General features: G+C 39.9%; 1 protein-coding gene across 1 annotated transcript in view; it reads left to right on the top strand.

Moving 5' to 3' along the window:
- Positions 1-8,900: 8,900 nt before the first annotated feature.
- The window catches only part of GNAL (G protein subunit alpha L), a gene marked incomplete at its 5' end in the record, with an annotated part of 195,955 nt that continues 177,623 nt past the window's right edge, over positions 8,901-27,232 (top strand). Inside the window, one exon of the mRNA XM_082328373.1 lies at positions 8,901-9,330. Within this exon, the coding sequence (XP_082184499.1) occupies positions 8,901-9,330 (430 nt within the window). The remainder of the gene's footprint in view (positions 9,331-27,232) is intronic.

The following is a 27,232-nucleotide window of genomic DNA, read 5'->3' on the forward strand; positions in this document are numbered from 1 at the left end:
TTGCCAATAACAGCCACTGGAGGGAAACTAATATACAGAAAGCAGAAGTCACAGTCAGGAAGCTCTGTTTGTCACTGCACAGCTTTTTAACATACCTTAAGTGAAATCAGATAGAAATTAGTGACACTGTCAGTTAAAGCAGAGTGAAACTGAGCTATAAAAGCCATCTTTAAGGGTAGAAATATGTATGGGTTTTTAATTATATATTGATCGTATTTATTATGCGTTGGGATTTCAATGTTCCTCTGAAACTGCTTATGTGTAATTGGGTTTTTAGCCATTTTATTTCTGTTTTCTAAATATAAAGTCCCTTTGTATATTCCTAAGAATAACGTTCTGTGCATATTTTCACATCTTCACAGCGTCTCTGCTACTAGCACATAAAAAATAAAATATTATCTAATAGCTATATAAATTTGTGTTAATGAACTTTAGCCATAAGCAGGCATCTATTCAAGAGAAACTGTGGTATTCAAGGTCTCTACAGCACTTTTGTGTTGGAGAAGTATTTAATAATAAGCATGAAGATTTAATAAAAATCTTTAATGAAAAACTACCAAACCTTTCCGGATCTCCATTGTATCACCTGGGTAGAAACTCTTTAAAATAAGAACTTGAAAGACTAAAGACTTCATTTGAGCTTGCTGTAAAGCAGCTACTAACAACTGTCACTTACAGGATTTCATTTGTGGGAGATCTTCTGTAAGGCTGAAAACTTTTCCCTCATGAGAAATTGGAGAAATCTATTGCTAATGTCATCTGAAACTAAGCAATGCAGGAGAATGTATGTTGTCCTGCGGAACAGCCAGGCATGCACAGAGGATTAATAAGACAATTAGACTAGTTACAGACTATTTTTAGTAGTACTTTGACTTTAAACATATTTGTATTCTTGAAAGCTGCCTGGTATTTCTATTCAAAGAAACGAATGAAGGCTGAAAAGGAGTGAAAAGGAGATGAGGAAAGCAGATTATCCTCTCTGTTTACATTCTGTGAGGAGAGGAAAGCTTGTATAGGTCTAGATTTTGTGTTTGGCATAAAGCTGCTTGAAAGGGACAGTCTCTCCCCAGCAATGAGAAATGCAGAAGAGGCCATGCTTCTTGAGGTATTCGAACTTCTCTGCTGTGCCAGTACTGAGAAGTGTGGGAAGGCTGCTGAGAATTCAGATTCCTAATTTATTTCCTTGCTAATGAATCAAGAAATGAAAAAGAGTAAGATGAGGGAAAAAAGGAATGGGAAAGCTTCTTCCATGTTAATGCACAGGCCAATTAAATTAAATTACTACTGGGAATCTAGAAAACACAGGACTAAGAAATTATTATAACAGTTATAAAAATTGCTATGGGGTTTCCACCACTGAGTGGATTTCTCAGTAAAGAGAAATAATAATTAATTTTGCTAGCCATAAAAATCCACCAACATTTATCTCATCTTCTGTTAAAACTACTTCAATATTTTTATCCTAAGACAAACATCATTTCAACATATTTTTATAAATGCTGCTCTTCATTTAATATTCCTTCCTGCTCTTTCTCCTTGATTTCTACAATAAGCATTGATTAATTATTTCCTAGTTTCATTGGTTTCCCTAGTGTAAGCTATTTCAGTCCTGTTAAGTGGTTAGTTTTGGAAGAAACTGTCAATCCTGATTTAGTCTAACTTAATTTTTGGATTGAATATTCTGATTTTAACAATTCTGTCAGTTTTCACTAAAAAAATGCATTGCAGAAAAGAATTATTTCATGAACCAAATTTTATTGTCTATTCCTGCTTATATTGTTGTCCTCTCTTTTTCTTAGCCTCCAAAATGCATATTTGAACTACGATACCTGGAGTTCCCTTCCAAACAAGACTTTCCTATGATTCTATTATTCAATATATTGTTTAGGTTGATTCTCTGTTGAAATGGAAAGAATAATTTGTTTATTATTAAAATGAAAGTTAAGTTTGTATGATGATCTCCTTTTATGCATCAGCTCATCTCAAGTTTTCTGTTCTCTTGCTTTACTTTAGTTTTCACATTAAAGCACTAACCTAAAAATATCTTCTAAAATAAAAGATTTTTTTCTGATTATTCAGAAGGTTCCAGAAGTCCCTATAGCTAACTGAAACTTCTTTTACAGCTCTGCTGGCTGTTCACATCAAGAGCAGAGAGTCCCCAAAACAAACAGCTTAGTCTGGAGAAGTTGTTTGTGTGAAGTTGAAGACTGCGTCATGATGAATATTTATATGGGAATGAATTGAGGTTGCACAGATAAAGCACAGTTCCCTGACTTAAAAGAAATGTGGTATGCGATAGATACATACATTATTTACATGCAAAATAGGATCAGAGTCTTTTAATAGAAATGTTCCTGAAGCCACGTCTTTTCTCTCTGCCTGGATCAGGTCTGCAATAAGTAGGACCCTTCCTCCTCGTAAAAGAAAGCTGCGATGGCTTTCTGCTCTGTGTTTCAGATTGTGCAAGTTACAGTTTTTAAAGTGTTACAATTTGGTCAGATTTGATCAGATTTTCTTAGAGCAGAAACCATATTCATAATACAAAAAATATTACAAGCCCCTGATTCAAACATGGCTCAACAGTCTTCTTAAAGCAATCTTTACAAAGATATTTAAAAGAGATCACTGGGAGCCTCATAAATTTATTATTCAAATTCCTTTCGAGGTAGCAACAAATTAAAGGCTACAGAGAAATCAACAGTTATGCCTCTGACAATAGCGCATTATGTTATCTGATATCACTGCTAAGCATACAAAAAAATCAAATTTGCTTTGCTTTGCTTCTACCCTTCCCTGTTTTATACAGTACCACAGAAAATTACCTTATCCAACAATTTGCATTTTAAATCTCTTTCTAACTGTTTTCTTACTTCATTTGCTCAGAACCTAGTTTTCAAGCAAGCTGACCTACTTTATCTTATTTTGGTACTTGCAGTAAATTCCCTTAAGCTTGTCTACTCCGACATTGCTTAAAATGTCTTATACATACTGGTAATCACTTCTCTTAAAGCAAAAAGATCTATCACGACTGATGCAAGAATGATAAACTATTAGTCCTCCTGAAAGTCAACAAGATGTTTTTACATTGCAACAGTATGTTTCCCATTAAACTCTTTGTGAAAATGGCTGAGGTACTTTGGAAGTTAAAACAAACAAAAACGTTCAGGTCGAAACAGACTTCAGCAGGTGAAATTTAGCCCAAATCTCATTTGTACAGTTTTAAGAAAAGAAAAATAGAGTTTAATAATGGGACGTACAAGGCAACTGTAATACAGGTGGCGCTAATGGCCCCACTTTTAATAAACCTAAATCCTTTACTCTTTTATCATTGGTAACAAACTAAAATCCTGCTTTAAGAGCTGCTAAATTGTTTACAGTATTTATATGAAAGAAGCTTTCCAAAAAGAAGTGGTAACTTGGTTTACTGCTATCATGCTCGGATATGACAAGGCGCAAAAAAATACCATGGTGATGAGTGAGAGATGATTTCATAAAATCAGATTTGGATAAATGTTGCTCTACAACTATTACATTGGTAGCTGAATTCCCACTATAACCCTTATTTTGATCCCACTTTAAGAATCTTCAAGCAACCAGTAAAAGTGGCATATAAAATTTGTTGTGAAGGTTGGAGATGTTCTGTGAAAACAGAGGCATTATATTTACTGTGTCTGTGTGTGTTATAGAAACTAGAAGGGCTCACTGCAGTCCAAAATAATTTGCCTATCTATTTTTTTATTTACTAGTCTATCAGTGAAACAAAACAGAAGCTTTAAAGAATGAGCTTAAAATAATTAATGGGATTCATGTAGCTGAGATTTCCACAGGTCTAGTGAGCGCTAGGTGACTGCACCAATTTAGCAATTAAAATTGGCTCCCCAAATTACTAGTAGTTAAAATACTAATATCAAGGTAAATTGTGAAGCTAATTTTTCCTACTGGAGATCACAGGTCTGGAGATGATGTTAGGAAGGAGAGACTGTAGGATGGAGAAGTTATAAATCCTGGGGTGTCCTGTAAAGAGCTTGGAGAGGAAAGGCAGCCAGTGCATTCACACACAATACAAAAATTACCACATTCATACCTTTCCGTAGCTTTTCAGGTCACAAGGAAGGAAACTACACTGCAGGTTTAGGGTATCTCTCAAAGAGAAGACCAAGGGAAAAGATACAGTTTTCTTCTGATCTTCTGTCTTTGGACTTCCTGAGATTTGCAGGAGGTCTGGAGAGTTATCTAATCTCTGTACATTTCACATGGAGAAGATTTGTTGGTGTAGCTGTGCTTACTGGTAGGTTTTCTGTCAGCAACATAGATTCCAGCCTTTAGGGAGCAAAGCAGATATCAGAGAAAGAACAGTATTTTCCTTTTCCCATATACCAGCAATGATACAGTAGGGCAGTACAGGCACACTATGTATACAGTTTAGTGCTTATTATAAACCTTAAGAACAAAAATAATAGTATTCATCCCACAAGAAGAAAGTAGGTTTTTGACAAGTGCCTATTAAAGAAGATAAGAGATGTTCATCATCTGATGGAAGCTGGGCACATCCTAGACCCTTTATCCATAATGAAAATTAACCTCAACAGGAATTTTGCAAATATCTACTGTTTGTCACAGCACACGTTTCTCTGCATTTTTTTTCTCTTCTATCGTATAGCTTTCCTTTTTACTAAATCCAAAATCCTTGCAACATTTTTCACTAATCATTGCTAAGGTCCTGAAAAATCTTGAGGAAAAAAATATCAAAATCATTTAGAAATAATATCCCAGCACAGGCTCTGAATTTATAGTTTCTGAATTCATAGCACTATTCTGACTAAGATATAGAAAAACAATATGGCAAAACTGTAGTCAGAATATGGATAAACTTATTCACTGATACAGGGACTAATCAGAGCAACAAGAAGACGACGAACAAATGTCCAGCCTCAGGAAGGCTTCTCCTTGCCTTTAAGATTCTCACCTTATCAAACTTCTTACAGATCCACCTACCTGAGGTCTCTCAGTTCCCACACAGTTACATTTTCAAGGCAACTGCAGTTACTACATTTGTTTGAGTTTGATCACAAACACTCATCTCTTGGTTAAAACTTGGAACACTGTATAAATCTCAGAAAGCTACATAGTATAGGAAACTATTGTTAAATCAAAATTATTAAAAAAACAGAAAAAGAATACAAATTATTTTCATATGAGTGTTCAAGAAATGCATAAACTTCACTCCTTTTTAAGAAATGGTAAAGATGCTTCTTCGTAGGAATAATATTTATAGATTTACTTACTAGAACTGTATTACTCCTTGAAGTAAGTAGAGCCATCTTGTGGACATACCTAGCTGCTGCATATGACTGGACACTACCTCCGATTACTTATTTCTTAGGTGGAACTATACATTGAAAGCAGGAAACAAAAAACACTTTAAAGTGTTTTACTTCACGTTCAGATCTAACTACATATATATATATACACACACACACACACATTAGCTGTCCCCACAGTTCAAAAAAAGACATGGGCAGACTGGAGAGGGTCCAAAGAAGGGCCACAAAGATGATCAAAGGGCTACAGAACCTGCCCCAGGACGAGATCGAAGGACCTAGGTCTCTTCTCTGTGGAGAAGGCTCAGGAGGGACCTTCTCCCTGGAGAAGAGAAGAATCAAGAGGGACCTCATCACAGTATTCCTGCACTTAAAGAGTGGCTACAAAGAGGACAGAGGAAAGCCACAAGGAGCCACATGGAGAAGACAAGAGGCCATGAGTGCAAGTTGCATCAGGAGAGGTTTCATCTCTACATAAGAGAGACCTTTTTTACAGTGAGATAAATCATTCACCAGAATTACCTCCCTACCTAGGGACGTGGTAGAGTTCCCATCACTGGAGGTTTTCAAGTTGCGATTGGACAAGGTGCTAAATAATCTTACCTATCTAGGCTACCTTTCCCATGAAAGGTTGCACCAGATGATCTTTCGAGGGATCCCTTTTTGGGTCCCTTCCCCATAGAACAGTCCTGGGCTGTTCTATGATTCTAATTTCAGTTAATATAATGAGAATCACAGGTAATTTGTACTACTGGAAAACTAAGCCAGTCATTAAGCTCTGATTTGGATGACTAACCTTAGAAAATGTTGACCATTATTCCATGAAAGATTCTCCAAAGAGTATTCAGATGAGAAAACCACATCATACTGACTTTCTCACTCCAAATTCTTGAAAATCCCAGTCCACGGTAATCCAGAAGTAGTGATGATCACTATTCCTCTGGGGAAGGAAAGAAGACAGGCTATTTATTGTTCTTTATTAGAAGTCATAAGAAAAAAAGTAAGAATACTTCTCCCTCAAGACCCAATTTGCTCTTGTAGGTCACTGAAGGATCTTTCAGTGGACCAAACATACTCTGTTTGACATTTTATAACATAGAGTATCTATATGGGTGTTTGGCTGAGTGACCTGTTTTTCAAGGATGCTACCTATCCATACTTCTTATTACACTGGCTGCTATCTCAAAATTATTCAGAAAGTATGCCATTTTACAGTGCATATTCTCCCAGGCCTCCTCTGTAACCCTGAATATATCACTCACCTTCCCCGTTACTCACTGAACATACACTGTACATGCCCAGGAGCACTTTATTAGGAGAGATTTTACCTAATCTGAACGAATTTGGCCAGATTACAGCATTTCTTTTACTATTCGGAAAGCAGCTCATGATTCTGCAAATGCTGTTGTATGCACCAAGCTCTAAGAATCACCTTCACAAAACTAAGTATGCGCATTGACATTCGGGCCCCATATATTAACTCTTTAACTTTCACCATTTCTTTGGTATTTTTTTCATGGTTTTATTGTATTGTTGGATGAATTGCAAATTCTCCTATGTGATCCAATTACACTGAAAAGCGTACAGCCACTAATCCCAGGATCCCGGCTACTCAGTCGAGATTGAACATTTAGATTCTAGTTCTCCAAATTCCTGCTCTGTTTTCAGCTGAAAGCTGAAATCTTTCACTCACAACCTAAGAGATGGTGTATCCTTATGGTCCATAAAAACTTTCAGTCAAGACACAGCAGCACTGCAATAGTGGTGAAACATCCTCTGCTGTGATGTAACTGCTTGTATGTTTTGCAAGATGATTGCAACCAGGACACTAGATAATCATGTATTAAAACATACCATAGAAGCAACAGCTATTAGGTTCCCTTCTCAGAGCTAAGGCATCTTTCCAAATAGTTGGTAAGCATTTTGAAGGGCATAAGAGAACAACATCTACAGTGTGCTGGATCCTGCTAATATTTTCACTGGCAAAATTTCCTTTGTGTGGTGCAATCACAGACAGTTGATGCTTTCAGTTAAAAGGCATCTATTTATTTTATGCTAATGTAGGGTGTTGGGTTTTATTTTTTCCAGTGAATGTTAACACACAACTCACTGCTTGGTAAATACATATTTTAGAGGGCGTTCGTTAAATCGTTTGACACGAATAGATCTGTCACAAAAACAATTCTGTTTCCCATATCCAGGAACTAAAAACTGTGGCCAATTTGCTTTAATTTGTTCATCATAAAGAAGTATAGGAATTGCACCTCCCTCCATTTCTTCATAAAGCGGTATATAAATAGCGGCATTTATTAATTTAATATTGGTCACTGGAAAAAATTAGGAGACAAAACCAACGACCTAATACAACAGGGTCATTACAGAACCCAAGGACATGTTGCACGGATAAAGAGGTTCATGAACGCAGTCGATGTTACTGAAGTAAGAGACAGACTCTAAATTATGCTAAGGTATATGTTATTCATAATAGCGAACATAGGACCTTTGCTTTAAGATTTGGAGACACACTGTTTCATCCAGTAGCCTTATGCCTCTGAAGAAAGACGACTTTATGAAATATTATAGTAGAAAAACTGCTGAGATTATGAAGAACGCGGAGGTGGACGAAGCAGAAGGAGAGCCCATTTGAGACGCATTCGGAGTAACCCGAGTTTGCCCAGGACTTCTCATGAGGAGGGCGGCCGCTGCTTTTGAACTGGCTGACTTCAAGCACCAGCCTTCCCTCCCCGCTGCTACTATCGCCGACACTGACTGAGAAAGCGAGCGAACCCAAACGTCGCCTATTATTTTCTCCCACCGTCGCACCCAAAGCCTTCCTCCCACAGCACCGTTAGTCAGCGTGTGGGCGGGAAGCCACATGTGTGTGTACAAGGGCTGGAAACCGTGTTGTAGCTGTGAGGATGGCAGGCTGGCGGGGGCTGCCGCGGCCTCCCCCCGGGTCCCTCTCTGTGAGAGGCCTCGGCCTTGGCTTCTCCCCCGGGGCGGGGGGGGGGGGGGGGGGGGGAAGCTCCCGGGGCTCACACAGGCGGCTCGGCGGCCCTTCCAGGAGGGAGGAAACAGGGATGGCGGGTGGCGTAGACAGCGCGGGGGCGAGGGGGCTCCCAGCCTGGGCGCGGAGCGGTTCCCGCTCCGCGCCCAGGCTGGGAGCCCCCTCGCCCCCTCGGCGTTGGCAGGCGGCCATCGGGCGGGGTGGCGTGAGAGGACGGCGGAGCCGGTTGAGGGGCGGGGGGGGGGGGGGGGCTCTGCGAACGTGTGTATGCGCCTGTGTAGCGGCGCGGGCGGCGTGCCCCCGCCCTTCCCCCGCCGGCACCCGGTGCTGCGCCGTGAACTGGCGCTGGGGTATTTACGGTAAGGTGGACCCGGCGGGTGGCAGCTCGGTGTCAGGTGATCGGCGTTGAGGAGCCGTTGCCGCCGCCGCCGCCCGGGGAGGAAAATGCAAGATGGCCCAGCGGGGCCGTGAGGGGCTCCGCGGCGCCCCCTCCCCGGCGCTTAGGGCCGGCGGGAAGCGTTGAGGCCAACGCCGCCGCGCCAGAGCCCGTCCCCGGCCGGGGGCACCGAGCCATGGGGCTCTGCTATAGCCTGCGCCCGCGGCTTTTCGGCGACGGCTCCATCTCCAGCGCCGGCGCCGCCTCGGAGCCCGAAGCGCCGGCGGAGCCTCACGCCGCCCCGCAGCCGCAGCCCCTCGGCGCCCCGCTCCGGCCCGGCGGTAAGCCCGGCGGGGAGGCGGACGGGCCGCCGCTGCTGCTGCAGAACGGTGGCGGTAACGGGGCGGCCCCCGAACGGCCGCCGCTGCCCAAGGCCGGCGGCCCGGGGAAAGCGTCGCGGCAGCAGGCGCTGCACCAGCCGCCGGCGCTGCAGAGACCCTGGGAGAAGCTGCGCCTGGAGGAGCGGGAAGCGGAGAAGGAGGCGAGGAAAGTCAGCAAGAGCATCGACCGGGCGCTCAAGGAGCAGAAGCGGGAGTACAAGCAGACGCACCGCCTGCTGCTGCTGGGTACGTGTGTGTGTGCGTGTGCACGGACCCGTCTGTGTGTGCGGGGCGTGTGCCGGGGCGGGCAGGTGCCCGGCGGGGCTCCCCCGCAGCGCCCCCTCCCCGGCTTCCCCCGTTTTCCTTGGGCGCCCTCCATCCCTCCTTTGTCTCCCCGCTGCCCACCCCGACCCTGCCCTCCCGCCCCGCGGCCGTCTCCCTCCCCGGGCTCTCCCCCAGGCAGGTTTACACCTTCTGTTCCCTTCCTCCTCCCCCTCTTCTCTCCTCCCTCCTCCCGGCCCTGGCAGCGGTTTTGCAATGGAGAACACGGTCGGCGCTCGTCCTGCCACAGGGCCAGCGGCTCCACCCAGGCCGCCGGGCGGGAGCGATGCGGATGGGGGAGCGGCGGGGTCTTCCGGGGGAGGGGAGCCGAGCCCGGCCCCGGGCGGGGGGCTGCCTCGGCGAGGACTTGTCTTGGCCCCCGGGCAACTCGGAAACATGAGGGGGGGGGGGGGGGGAAATACATAGTAGAAAGGAGGAAAAATGGCCATGCATAAGATGTGTATAGCCTGTGGGTGATCCGCCTCTGCCGTGTGTAAGCAGGGATGGTTTAATGAGGCGCGGTAGTATGGGCTTGTGGCTCCTAAATGAGAGGAGTGCTGATGAGCAATAGGCTCCTTATTTAAAGAAGCAGTGAGCGGTGTAAGGGGAAATAAGCGGGTGTAGGTACGTATCTTCCTCACAGACATCGCCTCTACTACAAGATGTGTTCTTCAGCTGTTGGCTATCAGCTGTTTTCGGGATGACTTGTCAGCTTTTGTCCCCTCTTCTCTGAGGTGCTACGTGCAGTCCGCTATTGCCACTGCTCTTTCTAAGCATTAGTTAATAGTCCTCTCCAGAGGATTTGTACCAGCTGATACATTTACAGTATGAAAACCACAGGGGTATCTAATACAAGCATCTAATTTCCTGCAGGAAACAGAACAGTCATACTGCAGGGCTTTTTTTTTTTTTTATGGTCTGAGCGGAGGGCTTATTTGGCCTCTTAGCTCTGGTCATAAATCTCTGTTTTCTGTTAGTGTGGAAATACTGATTTGCTTTTGCATTAGCTTGCTTTGTGTGTTTTTGTAAAGTTGCGTGGTACGGAGTTTTGGTGGTTATCTATGTGCATTCCAGATTTTTGGGTAGTCTTATGTCTTTCTGTACCAAGCTGTGTTTCCATGTTATTGGATTCCTTCATTCCTGTTGGTGGGTGAGGGGAGGAGGAAATATGAAATACAGCAGCACACAAACGGTATAGGCAATATTTGCCAGAACTGTAGTGCTCCAATTCTTAAAAAAAAAAAAACAAATCACGGGCTTTATTTCCTATAAAATACCAGCCTGTAGCATACCAGTGCAGCCAGTAAAGAGGAAGAAGGTGTAATACCTACTCCATGGAATTAATAATATTCTTTGTAAAGTGTTTCTTCTGATACTTGAACTGTTGCGGTATTTAACTCTCAAATTTTAAATATTCCATTAAAAAAATTCCCGTTTATTTTTAAAAGGTTTTTCTTCCTGTAACCTCTGAAAGTGTGTTGTGACCAGTATGGCTACAAGAAGGCAAAGATGCTGGTTGGTGGCCTTCCTCTAGAGAGCAATGTAATTGCTTGAACAAAAGGATCCTAACAAATAGATACTGCGTGTAGTCTATAATATGGGTGGTTGTCATAGTAAACCAGAGCAGTAAACACCTGTTCAGAAACAACGCAATTTGAAAAATAAACCATCTCCGACCCTTGGCACCCTGAAAGAAACTTACCACTCTTAAGACACTCTGCGTTGAATTTTGTATTAAATCTGTGTCATAATCAGAAAATACTCTCTTGATCTCCATATTGCAGGGAGGAAATGCTGGATTATTGTTTCAGCCCTGGCAGATCAGGGCCTGACATAAATGTTTGATTTGGATGTAGGGAGAGCTGCAGGTGCTTTGTGTTGGTGTTTGCAAAGAAGTGGAAAAGCTGCTCTAGATAAGAGGAAAATATTTAGAATGGGGAAGGGTTCATTTGTCAGAGAAGGAGTAAAGCAGAATTGCATTGCACAAGGTAATCATTTTCAGGCTTGCACAGAGGAAAAGACTTAGGATGTATACAATGGTCTTTTACAATAAAGAATATTATCAGTGTGATATTTTATGGCATTTCTGGTAGTAAATAACTCGATCCCTGTCCCGAAGGTCTTCCTGGCAGAGTGAACCTAAAAAGCGTACCTTTGCTAGAGAGAGGAGGAATATTTTTGTAGATCAACATGGAGGAAATGCATAGCAGAGGGGAAATGGTGAATGCAGTGACAGCAGAGCACTGTCGCAGAATAAACAAAGTTGAGCAACAGCGTTGGTGTGGGCTTTGTTTGTTTCTTTTTTTAAATACAAGTTTGTAAATAATAGCTTCATTTCGGTTTGTCCTTGTATGTCTTGTGCTTGAAACTGGGGCAGGTTGAGAGGATATTACCAAAATTTTAGAGGAAAACGCCGTGTATATTTTAAGGAGCTGCATACCCTTTTGATATCTAGTAGTAAATAAATGCACTAGTATAAGAACACTAATAATCTCTAGAGTCTTTAAATAAGTAGTATATTAGAAGAGAAGCTTCTATAAATGTTCGAAAATGACCTTTCCTTAAAAGCACACTAATTCACCTTTGTTTTCATTTGACGTAATAAATGAGCTTTGTGATGAGCTGTGCATGTAAGTTACCAAAATATTATGAAGTCTCAAAGGCTTTTTTTAGTGTGTGTTGGTAAATAACTCTCTAAGAACATGTTCCCCCCCAAATAACGTGTCATGCTGCATGTGATATTTTGATGCTCCCCTCTAACCTACATTTGGAAACACTTAATGTGTTTTGTCATAACCAACAATTGTGGAAAGGGGGATGTGCGGTCAGTCCTCGAGATCAGCTCTCTGTGTGTGTCTCCCACATAAATAGGTGTATCCATATCAGGTGGCTGTAACTGTGATGTGGGGGCTCTACTGGTGCACTCGAATAACAGTTTGGGTTTCTTTGTTTTTCTTCTTCTGCAAGAAGATGAATCCACATAAAATGGAAACTTGCTTTCCACCGCAATGGGCTGTTTCTTGTTTAATGTCCACTTTAAAAAGAGAAGAAGGGGCTGGAAACCTTGAATTGATTATTGTACACTGTATTATTTGCATTTTCTTTTTTATTTCCTTTTATTTTTATAAGAGAAAATGTTAATCTGTGCAGAATTCTTAGGATGCTTTTGCTAACCCTGAGATAAGGATTTTTTTTTTTTTTAAAATACATATTTATTGCACAGATTTATAGGGCTTGGTCAGAGTCTTGTAGCTTTGGTTTCTGTCTTGTTTTCTGTTTGGTCTTTTTTTCCAGAGAATTGTAAACACTCTCTTCTACAAGACTGTTTTAGCTGCTGATTTCCTAGAAACTGTACAAACATTACAAATCACTTTATAGAAGCAATTTAAATTCTCATTTCCAGTCTCATATTTTAAACTATTTTGGGAGTAAGCGGGGTGAAGGGGGATTGGCGTTAAACAAAGGGCTAGCCATTGTGGTATAATTAAGGCTCATGTCATGTTGAAGTAAGCCATAGATAAAAAAATTTTTTTTTTTTTCCTAGATAGCTGTTGTCGTCTGGTCTCTAGCTCCTGTTTTTTCTGTTTCCCCTGACTCCTCCTTGCTGTCCTAACTTTGGATGACTTTCTCAAGCAGAGCTCATTCTTTTGCACTTCCCAGCTAAACTGAAACTGAAAATGCTGGGAGTAAAAGCTTTTCTGTTCAACAGAAACTGAAAGTAATGATATAGGGATTGAGGGAGGGAAAAATGGAGATAGTAATTTTCTTCATTTAAAAGGTACTGTAGCTGCTTACATGATATTTAAGTATTGACTTGATAGTGAAATTTAGACGTGTTTGATAATGTTCATGTACAAAAGTGTATAAAAACATACAAAGAAACATAGCTCCCCTGAATTCACGGAAATCAAACGCAAAGATGCCTTGTCAAGCTTGGGGAGCTCCTAAGCAGTAGATCCGTGAAAGCTGAGAGGTGTATTACAAAAGTAATGCTTTACTACAGTTTTCTTTTCTTAACTACACACCTGTTGACTGTTGTTGGAATTAAACTGTTTTGCAAAAAGGTTTTCTGCTCTGACAGTAGCTTTTAGACTAAAATTGCAGTCTGTTATTTATGTATGCTGCATCAGCAAACCCTTAAGTTTATCATCCCAAAGCCAATTTTAAGTATTAAAATTAAACTTATTTAAAAAATAACTTTTATATAGTGCCAACTCATGCTTATTGATAAATACCTGAACTTAGTTTAGCTTGATGTGCTAATGCTTTCCATGTGCCTGCATAAGGCTGTGTGCTTGGGATGTTTTTCTGTTACCACCAGAGATGATGCCCTCCCTGATCTGTAACTGAGCTGGGCACCACTGCGTGTGTTCCAGGGTGTTGCACCCTCTTGTTGCATCCTATATATGCTTATCTTGTCTTTACAAAAAAAAAATTGTTGGTTTGTGCTGATAGATTTAGGATCCCTACAGCCCAGTAGTTCTAGCATGTACATAATGGATATCTAATTGGTAGGAACAGATATTTTCAGGACTTTGAAATAATGGGCTGCAAATACTGACCAATGTAATAAAGTAAATGGGTTATATAATCCCTAATCCTTTGCATCGTTTGCATGTCTTTCCAAATGCTCTTCTGGTTTTGTTGTAACTTATGGCATCATATGAAGTGGTGTATGCACTCCTCACAGATGAGGAAACCAGTAGGCAGAAGTCATCAGGATGAATTGGAATTAGTTCTTAACTTTGGGGGTTTTTTTAAATGTACTGAAAGCAATCCCTGATTTACACCACTTAGCTTTTCTTTATTCTGTAGATTACCAACTAATTTCATTTAGCCCATGTTTAGCTGTTTTAACTTATTTCTGTTCTTTGATTAATTTTGCTTATTTTTTAATGACTTAATATTTAAGGAAAAAAAAATACACTTTTTTGTTCTATTCCATGTTAAGTGTAGCAGTGCTGGGAGGCTCGAACTGCTGTGCAAGGATGGGTTCTGCAGCTGTTCCTTAGGCAATATGAACTTTCAGTTATTAGGCAAGTTTTGTATATCGGTATGTATTCTACAAATGCTTATTGTAATGTAGCGTCTTAATTAAGCAAGCTATGCTAATATTGTCTTTGTCATTTTAAGCTCCCATTACCATTGTAACTTCTTGACTGCAGAAATGTTAAAGAGTATGTAGAACTTCTGGATTTGCACATTTGTTTTCCCATTCCCCGTGCCTTTTTTTCCCCCAGTTTAGAAGAAATAGAGTTTTAAACTTTGTTCCCATGTTCATTCCTTTCCACTGCCCAACCACACATGCTGCATTTCTTACCTTGCTAGTCCTTTGGCATTCCTTAAGTGAATCTTACAATATTTTTTTTCAATCTCCAAGATAACTGTGTAAATAATAGTTATATTCTGGGATTTTTTTTTTTCTATTTTAGCATCTTTGACACAGCAAAACTATGCAAATTTGGGGAAATATTTACTGTGGTGTTTTTGGTTTTTTTCCCTTCAAATTACTTTTCAAGTCGGGTAAAAAGTTGAATTAATTTTTTTACAAATTCTTTCTTCTTTTTTTTTAATCCAACAGCCTGGCTGAGCTGTGGGGGAAACCTGGCCCTCCCTCTGCCTACCAAGTTTAACTTATTTGATAGCCTGTTCTAGAAACATTTTGCTTTTGCTGAATGATGTTGAAAAGGTTCTTCTCCACAGACTTCTGAATAATAGTAGAGAAACAAAATGGTGCGGGTAAGGTAATAGAACTGTCACTTGCCCTCCAGTAGAAGGGATAGAAACTTCTGAGTTACCATTTTGCATTGGGGAAGTCTTGACCATACCTTTCAGTGTTTTCTTAAATTCTGTGTGGTTTGGATCTTTTGTAATGTCCAGTAAGAGGCTCTTAGAGTAGACACTTGATGAGTTGAACAGATGAGTAAAATGAAGCACGGAGCAGATGTTACTCAGCCCGTGCACTGGTGCCATGGTCCAAAAGAAATCTAAAGCTGTCTTTCACTGAAGATGCAGATCTATTTTTAGAGATGGAAAATGTATGCCAGTAGTTATTACTTACTATTTTCTTAATAAAAACAGCCTTTCATAGATAGTTAAAATCATCCAGTTACGGTTAAGATTTACAGCCTTGCATGGTTGTTCAACCCTCTGAGGTATTTGTTGTGCTGCAGTCATCAACACATCTTTCACTTTATGGGCAGAAGCTTTGTCTTACTGTGCCGTTACTTACAACTGTCTGACACAACTGTGTTAGGTTTGGGGGTTTTTTTTATATTTTTTAGTTTCCTTTTGACTGATAGTATCATAAATCAATAAGGCTGGGTGGTTTGTTTGTTTGCTTTTCAAATACCCAGGAGTGCAGGGTCTGGAAGAAATGCAGCCTCATACCTGGCCTGTGCACATCGTATTCATGCCTTTTTCCAAAAGTGGATGAGCATGTTAAGTATACTGACTAGTGGTATTTCGTATTATCTCTGTAGCACTGTATAGCTGTATGTGAAACTCTGTCTTTTGTGATTTGTCACTGCATGACTACTGAATAAATGTTTAAGGACTTAAAGCCTTGCTGGGTAAGCTGTATGAAGAAGGAAGGACGTGCTGTTTGGGACTAGAATAGATAAAAAGTATTTAAGAAAATACTTATTATTTCTTTTTCTGTATTCACATACAAAGGGTCAAAAAATCTGAGGAAAAAAAACTGCCAATTAATGTCTGTAACATAAGGCATAACATCAATCACCTGTAGTGGAAGATCTTAACTGATAAGATCTCTTTGAAGTCAGACTTGAATTGCTTCCTCATAATCTGGTATTCTACATTTGTTTGTTTTTAAACTTAAGTTTGAAGAATTATGAATTCCACTTATATTTGAAGTAATGTTAGGTTTCCAAAGTAATAAATTATTCTTTCCCAAAATACCATTACTGTAGTAAGTCAAATCCAGGTCGTGTTTTAAGTTCTATACTGTTATCTTTAACTCTGTTTTAGCCAAGAATTTACATCATGTGGGAACAACATGCACTTTGGAACTTATAAAGCTGTTTAAAAGTAGAAAGCTTTTTTTTTTTTCCTCCTAAATATTTAAAATAAACAAAAAGAAAAAGAATTGAAAAGTCTTTCACTTTATGATAGGCAATAAAATTTTGACAGTTTCTTTTAAGGAGACTTCATTCCTATAAAGGGCAAAAAGAAAGCTCTTATCAGCCATCAGTTCACGCAAATTGTCTAGTTGGTCTTCAGAAGCTGCAGAAAAGGAGAACATTCCTTCTGTGATTTGGGTTAGTGCATGCAATGGAGATAAATAGCTGGCTGAAAAACATCTGTAATAAAAACCTGAAAATAAATTGAGTCCTTATTCTCTGCGGGCATTGTTTCCCCACTCCCAATCTTTTTTTTTTTTAAATTATTTGAAAATACATTCTTATTGATACATGTAATATACTATGTATTTAACTTGTCATATGTGGGTTAAAATGGATAGAGAGTTTTATTTTTCCATCATGAAGAATGAAGGCTATGTTAAACTGCCAAAAGTGTGGATGATCATGAATCCTTATTCTTAATCTTTTATTGAAAACTATTGTGAATGTTGCTGGAGACGTTACCAACTCTGTTATGCTACAATTCTCTTAATTATGGAGAATTAATCATTCTGGATCTTGAAGCAAATGCAGAATGCACTGCATGGTGTTAGGCAGTGCCTTTTTAATAATCATCTTTATTTTCTTGAACATCTCACATGTGGAAGACTAAGCTACAAAAGAAGGAAGTTGCTTTTTTTTCTTGAGTGAGAAGCGTTCATTCATATTTCACATGCTTGAATTCATTTCATATTGATTGAAGAATAATTTTCTATTCCAGATTATACTTTTTCAGGTAGAGATACACACACGTGACCACTGAAGTTCTTATAAAACACAGTAGATTGCCATGAGGAGTCTAGGTGAGTGAAACCAGCCTTCAACAGTATGTGGTTGGATTATATCCTGGCGTATGTCATAGGCTTAAAGCTTTGTAAGAACAGGGCAAGTCTAATGGATTCTGTAACAAAATTGTTTTGTGTTTTTTTTATCCTTTGACTCACTGGATGTTTGAATTACAACATAGACTTATGGTGTTATCTTCTGCCTGTTCTGAGCTTGCTGTACTTGTGTAATTCACTCTCTAGGCAAGACATGAACAAGATATTAAGTGCTTCTAATGTGTACCAGCCTTTGCAAAGACAAACTTCTTTTTTTATGTTCTTATATTCTTTTGCATCTTAGGTTTATAGTTTGTATAATTAAGAAATTAAGAAGAATATAATTAAGAAAATAATTAAGAAATAACCAGTTCATAATCTGCAAAGGTATGGTTAAAGAGGCTTGTTACTTTTTTTAATTAACGAATTTTTTTTTTTTCCTTTCTAAATGGCAAGATGCTGTGGAAGGTATTTATGTCTTGTAATGTGTCTGTTTTCCCCCAATCATTTAATCACCTAATATTAAAAACTGAAAAAAGAAAAAAAAATCCTTGGTGTGTACAAGGTAAGATTTTCTGCTTCAGCTGTGCTTAAGAACCTTGTAGTATACTACAAGTATACTACTGTTATGTGTGATGCTGTGCAACCTAGTCATGTATAAACAAGCAGGAAAACTGTATTAAGCATCGCCTAAACTAAGATGAATTTCAGATCCTTTTATTCATTGGGTCTGCTGACTTGTGAGCATAGCTTAATGCAGAACAGTAGCTCTTCAAGCTGTTTTGCTTTTATCCCTTGAAAATATTTCAGTGAAGAAAAACAGATGGGACCTACGGGACAATAATTCTGGTTCAGATCAAATAGTTGATCTTACTTTGCTTTAACATTTTGAAAGAAAAACAGAAATCTCAAATTCTTTAGAGTATTTTCTCACACTTTTTGGGGGGCTGGGCACAAAAACCAACCAACAAACCACCCTTCTTTCATGTAAATTCTGATGGCTTTGGTTTGTTTAACAGAACTGAACTTCAAGTTTGTATTGATCTGGGCTTCCCCTATAGATGAAATAGCACTGGGAGGGGAACACAAGCTTTTGGCACTTGGCAAGACTGGATAACAAACTGCGTTTAAATAATTGCCATGCATTGTTCCTTTTGGTAAATACATTTTTCTTACTTCTAGGAATATTTTGAACAGCCTTACACTTTCTGTGATTCTTCAGTGCTCTAAAGCATTTAATTTCTCTTAATGGAAGACTGATAGAGAAGCAGTAGAGTTGTGCTTGATTTAGTGCTTCCTGATGTCTTGCTTTCAGAACAGGAGCCGTAGCAATCCCTCTGAGGCTTCCACAAGTTTGCAGGTACACCCAGGGTGTATAAGGCTGTTGTTCCAAATTCCGTTGCTGCTCCCTCAGGTTCTCTTCTACTACTCGATGTGACATCTAGATTCATGAGCTTGTTTGTTCAATAGTGTCTTTCCAACTTGATTATTATTGAAACACTACAGTTGGTGTGGGTTTTTTGTGTAGTGGGTTTTGTTTGGTTTTTTAAATGGAGAAACTACAGTAATATTTAAGGAGGCAACATATTCACTCCTAGGACCTTCTACCTCTTTATGTGTGGAGGTGAGGATGTTGACTGAGCAGAGAGGGGAAAAAAAGAACAAAAATGCCTACAGTGGTGTCTGGCTTGCAATATGCAGAATTCTCTTCTGTCAGTGGATTCTGGCTCCATGTGTATGTCAGCTATGTCTTTGAACTACCAGAGGTGGAAGGAAAACTGTTTCATGGAAGAGCTGAAAAGGAGAGAATAGTTACGTGATAACTTTAAGTTGGTCATAATTTAATGTAGAAAGGATCACCTGGAGCCTAATCCACTCCAAAGACCATTTGGCAATCGTCCTTGTCTAGATAAAATGGATTCACAGATATGTGGTCTGTCTGCCAGAGACTGAATAATACTTTCCAACATGTCAGGAAAAGTTAAACCAACGCAGCAGAAGGTCAAACAGCCTTTCAGATGACTGTGTTACAGAAGGGTTTGGGGGGTGGGCAGGGGTGAGATGGGATTGTCTTTCATGCTGCTTCATGCTATGCCCAATACCATTGCTAGTGCTCCTGGTCCAGGAGTTTCAGGAAAAGGAGATACGGACTCTGATGCTCTGGACGAGAATGAGCAGACTTGGTCTGCCACCCTATACAGTGCTTAAGAACACGTACATGTCAATGCCTGGTTTTGCTTTTGGGGGGAGACCGTTCACCTTAAAGCCACAGTTTCTTGGGGTTTTTGTGCATTGCTTGTGTGAGCAATAGCACAGCCTGCTGAGGTTCACCAGCACCTGGTGTTATAGCACATGTAGACTGGGTGCAGAGCAAAACAAATATATAACCTTGTCAAGCCTAAACAGTGTAACATAAGTACATCCTACTATGGTGGCTGCCACTGAAATGTAACCTCTTCTTAATGACAATAATTCTCTAAGATAAAGATTGTTGAAAGAGTATGGGAGCAAAAGTTTTCTTCTTCAGTGGTTTTTTGTTGTTGTTGGATTTTGTTGTTGTTTTTTTTTCCCCTCCCCTCCTTTTGACTTTCTATTTAAAGTGAATCCAAAGCCTTCTTGTAATACCTCACTTTGTGTTTCTTTACAGGTCAAATAAACTTATTTAAAAGTAAGAATTTCTGCTGTTTTGTTATTTTTTCCATTTATGCTGTTACCTGATACCCCTAGTAAAAGAGTAATTAGAATCTTACTTGAATTGACTCTTTACATGATGTGCAAAGAAGTGCTGAATTAATCTCTCTTAATCCTATGTCAGAAAAATCAATTTGAAGATACTACCGAGTACCAAATAAATAAATATACAGCATCTTTTGAGTTCAGTCTTTTATCCCCTAACTCAGTTCTCTCTAAAGTTAGACTGATAAAGACTTTAGTATTGGTAGATGCTTCACCAGCATGAGGTAAACAACCAGACCACAGAGCAGATTTAAGGAATTTATGAATAAGTAGACTGAAAGTCTAGAAGTGACCAGTAAGATTTTTCCATTCGACTACCTATGTAACCAAGAAATCATTCTGCTTCCCAGTAGTCTCTGTGCTCTAAATTAATAAGTTGCTTGAATTTTAACAAGAATATTGCTGAGGTAATCTTCCTATAAAGTGTTCAAGCAGTGGTATTGTTTGGGACCTTATTTCAGTTCTGAATAAGACACACATTCTGTCCCATCCACCAACTTCAGCTTCTACTTGGTTGGAATTCATAATACACGTGCTTTCTCCAGCTTGTTTGTAGTTGTAACTCTCATTGCTGTTCCATTTCTTGAAAGAAAACAGGTTGGAAAATATTCCTTAAAAGCTAATTGTGCTCTTCACCTATTGCTCTTGTCTGAACTGTTTTTTCAACATGTCAGAAATGAGCAATGCCTGCTTCTAATGGTGTTTTTGTTTGTATTTCTTTTCCAAAGGAAGCATTGGTTTTTACTTTTTTGGCTTGGGTCATCAGACAATACAGAATTACTACATGTCCAAGTCTTTCTGAAACTGGCCTGTAAAGATCTTTGTAGTCTGCTTCTGCTGCTTTTAGAGATATGACCTTGCAGTGGCTCATTGAAAAGTATTATTTGACTGTACTGTGCTTATCAGAGTTGCTGTTCTCCAACATTATTGCTCATCCACACTTCGGTCTTTTGATAAGCTAGCATTATTCACAATGGTATCTTTAATCAGCGACTAAAAGTTTACTGATCCTGTAAGGACCTTACTAGCAATGCTGAAACTAGTTGATGATTAACAATTAGTTCTTGAAATCCATCTATTAGTTGATTCCTGATCCGCTTAAAATGTGTTGTATTGATCATTTGCAGAATAGCATCAGGCGTACATATGCTGCTTATTTATAATATCAAATGTCTTATATTGACATAAGCCATTGACTTAATCGACTGTTTGTTATCAATATCCCTCAAATATTTATTTTTAATTAAGCAAATAACTTATTACCGATTCATTGACCTTAGGTGGTAGATACCAGTCCTGTGCTCAATGGAATGTGATTTTTCTCAAACTGTGTGTAATCTAAGTAACGGGATCTCGTACCAGAAAAGCGTTCTTTTCTGAGGCCCTGAGGTTATTTCATAGGGTAACAGTAAATGTGATTGATATTCTTTATGCTGTTATCTGTGGTGATTTGCAGGACATGCTCAGATCCTCCCTGTATGGAATTCTGTAAATATTAAGAGAAGAACCGTTTAGATCACCTTGTGAAGAAAGAGGGCGAAAATCTCTGTTTAAAGAATTACTTGTGTTGACACACACACAGCATTATTTGCTGTTACTGCTTTAAGGTAAAGAACGTAACCTGACATTTCTGGGTGAATGTTTTCATTAAACAATGAGGCTGGTTATCCATGTCTTGGTCTAGCATGGTCTACAAGAGCATGGGACTATTATGATTTCTAGCAAAACAAAATAATTTTATTAACTTGATGAGATGTTTTGGAAACAGCGGTGTTTTGCTTGGTCCATTCCATTTCTAGAGTACAGTCTGTTTTTTAGGGTGGTTCAAACTGTGCACGTCCCTCTCCTTTTCTTAGAAAAGAGGCAAGCTTCTTATTTAAATTGATACTTTCAACAAGCTGAAAATGCATTGTCAACATGAAATATTAAGCCAGTTGAATATTTACTGCTACTACAGACCAGAGCAGGAGAAAAAAAATAATCTCATGATGTTTTTTGTTTCCTTCTTTTATTTGTTACTGGCTGTGGTCCAGAAGTGTCTTCTGTGCTATGTTAGATCTTGCAGGCAGTTGCTTGGACCTTTTGTGAATGCTGTCTTTCAAATCAGCTGACTCCTGTTACTTCTTGCCTTCCCTGTTCATGGCTGGGAAATTACTGATCGTTCAGGTTTTGAAATTATCTTTACCATAAAAGAGTCCAACTCAACATATAAAGCTCTTAAATCCAAGCACTTAGTAAATTAACAGTTTTATTTTAGGTCAGTTTTTTGGTGGCTTTCTTGGTAGGAATTAGGAAAGATAATATCTGTTACAAAAACTGCTTATTGTTAGAATTGTTTTATATGTTACATGTTGGAAATCAACTCTTATTCTAGCTTTTTGCTAACATAAAGGTAGAGTTCTTTCCTTCATAATCCTCTTCTTCATTAATAGGTATTTGAGTGAAGAATTAAGTCTCTGTGAAGGTATTGGGGTATTCTCATTCTTTAACTCATTGTAAATGCACATTAACAATTATCTCAATTTATAAAATGACTGAGTCCAGCATCCTGTCATCGTAGACAGTCTTTTTTTTTTTTTTTTTTTCTTCTCAGGTGTATACATTTTTTCAGAGCACCCAATGGTTTGAAAAGCTTTCTTGACCCCCCTCCATGGTTGACAATGTATTTAACATTTCAAAGGATAGCCCTTCCTCTGTGGGTGTTCTGATAAATGCTCTAGCTGGAGCCAGGTCTTCTAGCATTTTAATTAACTCTCCACACAGGGAGCCTTCCTGTGGATGAAACAAGCATTTTCTTTAAAAAGAACTTCCAAAATAGATTGTGAGCATAAACTGTGGAGGAGGAAAAATAACTTTAAGTATAGGAGCAGTTGTGTTACTGATTCTGCTGCAGTATGTAAAGATCTGAAGTTTTAAGTCAGTGTAATGTGCAAGTATGTAAAGCGTATACTTAAACTGAAAGCACAGTAAGTCTTGCTGTGGCTGCAAGAACCCCAGATGTGAACTTACCTGTGCAGTGTCATCAGTCCGGAATTTACTGCTTGAGTTGGACGAGGGAGCCAAGACCCAGAGGCACGGCAGAAAATTATTTTCATGAACGTCATCTTTGGATGTCTCATTTTTCAGCTTGAATATGGTACATGTCATCAGAAGTGCTTCAAAAGTACTGAGCGGTTCTGTCTTCCACCAACTTCAACTGGAGTCAAGTGGTCAGCATTGAGGAAGACTGACACACAAAGGTGTTGTGTTGCGTACTCTGAACATATCAATTCCTTCAAGAGCAATATTCTTTATTTTTGCTTTGGTGTTATTTTTGTCACTTTGTACCTGGTTCAGTCATTGGGTACATATTTAAATGATGGTAATAATTAATTTGTTTAAAATATGCAGTTGTTTAAAGGGAGATTTTATTCTGAGACTTAAAACTGAAAATGCAGTTTCTTTCATGGAGCCTGTGAAATGCAGTATGCAACACCTGACTCAACAGCAGGATGCTGAAAAAAATAATGTAGATTTCAGAACAGCAAACTTAAAATATTGACAGAAACACTTATTTGCTGGGATTTTTAATTTTCCCTTCTGATCATAAATGTCCATTGATATTCATCATGGAAAACTTCAGGCTGAGAGGTTAAAACCTAATAAAATCAGCTGAATGGTGTTGTATAATGAAAATCATTAGGAAGATTCAACTACAATAATCAGTAGGGTTTGATTCTGACTGTAGTTAAACTGTCAAGTATACAGGCAAAGGTGAGGCATTTCCAGCATGAAGAATATCTGTTCAAACCTTTCGTATATATGCTTTATATCAACATGCGTTATGTTGTCTTTGATTACATAACTGTCTGTGCTTCCTTTCTACATTCCTTATAGGTCCATACAGTATAGAACAAATAATAGCAACTGAATAAGACATGTTGACTGCATGTCATCTTCATTTTTTTTAATGTGGAATAATTCTTGCATTGTATACAGAAGTCTTTAGTGTTTTGTGTGGATTTTTCTAAGTGAAGCATAGATATGTTTCCTGTTGTACAGATGGAAAATCTAGGTAGAAGTGGAACATGATCAAATCTACGCGCCATATAAATTTTAATTATTAGTTTAGAAGTCTACAGCCTGGTCTACTTCTAAATTATTTTAGAGAGCTGGTACAAAAAGCTACTACCTTTGGTATCCAAATTACTCTGTTAATGTTTACTAGAATTTCTGAAAACTGCTTCTCCAATTAAATACACTCGGGAGTGGGAAACTTAACACTGCAGCTGTACCCAGGACTCCTCTGATGGCCATGGAGCCAGGATGTGAAAACTCAGCTAGGAAGAAACTGAACCTTCTGGTACCATTTTTATGTCCCAGTGCTACCTTAATGATCTGGGCCTCTCAGATGCTGGTCAGACAAGTTCCCGGTCATGACAGCGTGGGAAAGTCTTCAAATCTTAAAAGTGTACTGTTACTGGCTTTCTTGTCTGTGATCTCCTGTTTCTAGTCCAGTGAAGAATGATGACTTGTAGCAACTGTTGATATCCTTTCACCTCACTTCAGATAAGCATGAGATGCAATATAGTGGAGGGTGTTTCGGCAGTGGCATGCCATATTGGGAAAACTGCCCCATGTTGTTAAGGTTATCAGACTGCATTGTTACTGCAGATTTTGGTAACTGAAAAGTCTCCATCTGACCAGCTTTGGGAGCAAGAGGATAAGCAAAGAATAATGGGAGTTTCTTACTGCACCAAGCAAAGGTCTCTGAGCCTAGACAGATGGACAGTCGTATTCCTGTGAGGGAAAACTTGGTCCCTGCCCCTTGCTGCTAATGCATGGCAAGAGGGCCTGGAAAAAAAAATAAACAGCTTGTTCTTCCACTCAGTAACCTGATTTACCCCAAGCTGAAGCAGACTAGTAGTTAATGAATTGGATGTTACCAGGATTTTCTTGTATGGTCAAGCTCCTTCATAATACTTATTGCTTTGGTTTACCACCTCTGGTGATAAAACTGTTTATGTAGTGGTACAATTTTTAGTCTAGAGCTTCTGTATAATTATTAGGTCTGCCATTTTTCCTTAGAAAATGTGCATGACTAAAAATTACACTTCACAAATCTTTCTGTGAGCTGTATAAGTTATTGAACATGTCATCAGTGGGCTTGATAACAATGGAGACTGGAAATCCTGCATTCCTTAGTTGGAACAAACTGGGATCCAAATACCCTTCAAAATATGATACAATTTTATCTTACTGTTTTAGATCCCACATCTATGCTGTTGCTTAGGGCTTGTCTTGTCCAGCTGATCTACACAGATACATCTTTAGCCTCTAAACCTTCTTCTGTTCACGTTCCCCTGTACTTGTGATCTCTGTTAGTCATTGCGTCTCCCTGTCTGCACATTTGCCTTGCAATGTTACTGGATTTACTCTTCTTCATATACCCATGTGCTGAGTTTGAGGAAGGCATGAATACAAGTGTTCCCATAAGGTCCTGCTCTTTGTTTTTGAGCAGTATGATGTGGACATTTTATGATGCAGAAGGGATAGTGTATTATACCTGATACTTGGATTAGGAAGGTTCAAATATAAATATTTAAGGAGATGTGATGTTTCCCTAAATATGTTTGGAAGGGAGCCCTCTGTCTTGAGATTTTTATGACTGAATGAATATTGTCATTGCAAGTTCTTGGCTTCTTGTCCTTAACTACTACAGTTTTGTGTATATCAACTTACCAACGCTATGAATAATGTTCTTATGCAGGCTTACTCGTCTTTAAGGATGCTTTCCATAGAGCTCAAGAACTCTTGATCCCCAGGTGTAAGAAATCAGGAAAGGAAGGCAAGAGACTGGCATGGCTGAGTCAAGACCTGCTGGTCAAACTAAAGGGCAAGAAGGAAATGCACAGGCAGTGGAAGCAGGGACAGGTATCCTGGGAAGAGTGTAGGGACACTGCCTGGTTGTGTAGGGATGGGATCAGGAAGGCCAAGGTGCAGCTGGAGCTGAACTTGGCAAGGGATGCAAAGAATAATAAGAAGGGCTTCTTATAGGTATGTCAGCCAGAAAAGGAAGGTCAAAGAAAGCATACCCCCCAGGTGAACATGACTGGCAAACTGGTAACAATGGACAAGGAGAAGGCTGAGGTACTCAACAACTTTTTTTGCATTAGTCTTCACTGGCAACCTTTCTTCCCACACCTCTTGAGTGGATGGACCTCAAGACAGGGACTGGGTAGCGAAGTCCCTCCCACTGTAAGAGAAGATGAGGTTCGGGACCACCTGAGGAACCTGAATGTACATAAGTCTATGGGTTGTGATGAGATGCATCCCAGAGTCCTGGGGGAATTGGCTGATGTAGTTGCCAGCCAACTCTCCATGATATTTGAAAAGTCCTGGCGGTCAGGTGAAGTCCCTGGGGACTGGAAAAAGGGAAATATTGCAGCCATTTCTAAAAAGGGTAGAAAGGAGGACCCTGGGAACTACCGACCTGTCAGCCTCACCTCTGTGCCTGGGAAGATCATGGAACAGATCCTCCTAGAAGCTATGCTAAGGCACATGGAGGATGGGGAGGTGACTCGAGACAGCCAGCATGACCTCACCTAGGGCAAGTCCTGCCTGACCAACCTAGTGGCCTTCTATGATGGAGTGACTGCATCAGTGGACGAGGGAAGAGCTATGGATGTCATCTATCTGGGCTTCCGTAAGGCATTAGACACAATCTGCCACAACACCTTTCTCTCTAAATTGGAGAGTTATGGAGTTGATGGGTGGACTGTTCGGTGGATAAGGAATTGGTTGGATGGTTATATCCAGAGAGTAGTGGTCAATGGCTCAATGTCCAGATGGAGACCGGTGACGAGTGGTGTCCCTCAGGGGTCTGTATTGGGACCAGTGCTGTTTAATATCTTCATCAATAACATGGACAGTGGGATCGAGTGCTCCCTCAGCAAGCTTGCAGATGACACCAAGCTGAGTGGTGCAGTTGACATGCCTGAGGGATTGGGATACCACCCAGAGGGACCTGAACAGGCTGGAGAGGTGGGCCTGTGTGAACCTCATGAGGTCCTGCAAGGTCCTGCACCTGGGTCGGGGCAATCCCCAATATCAGTACAGACTAGGGGATGAGTGCATTGAGAGCAGCCC

Source organism: Platalea leucorodia (genome assembly GCF_965183815.1).
Source record: "Platalea leucorodia genome assembly, chromosome: 1".
In the NCBI taxonomy this organism is placed as follows: domain Eukaryota; kingdom Metazoa; phylum Chordata; class Aves; order Pelecaniformes; family Threskiornithidae; genus Platalea; species Platalea leucorodia.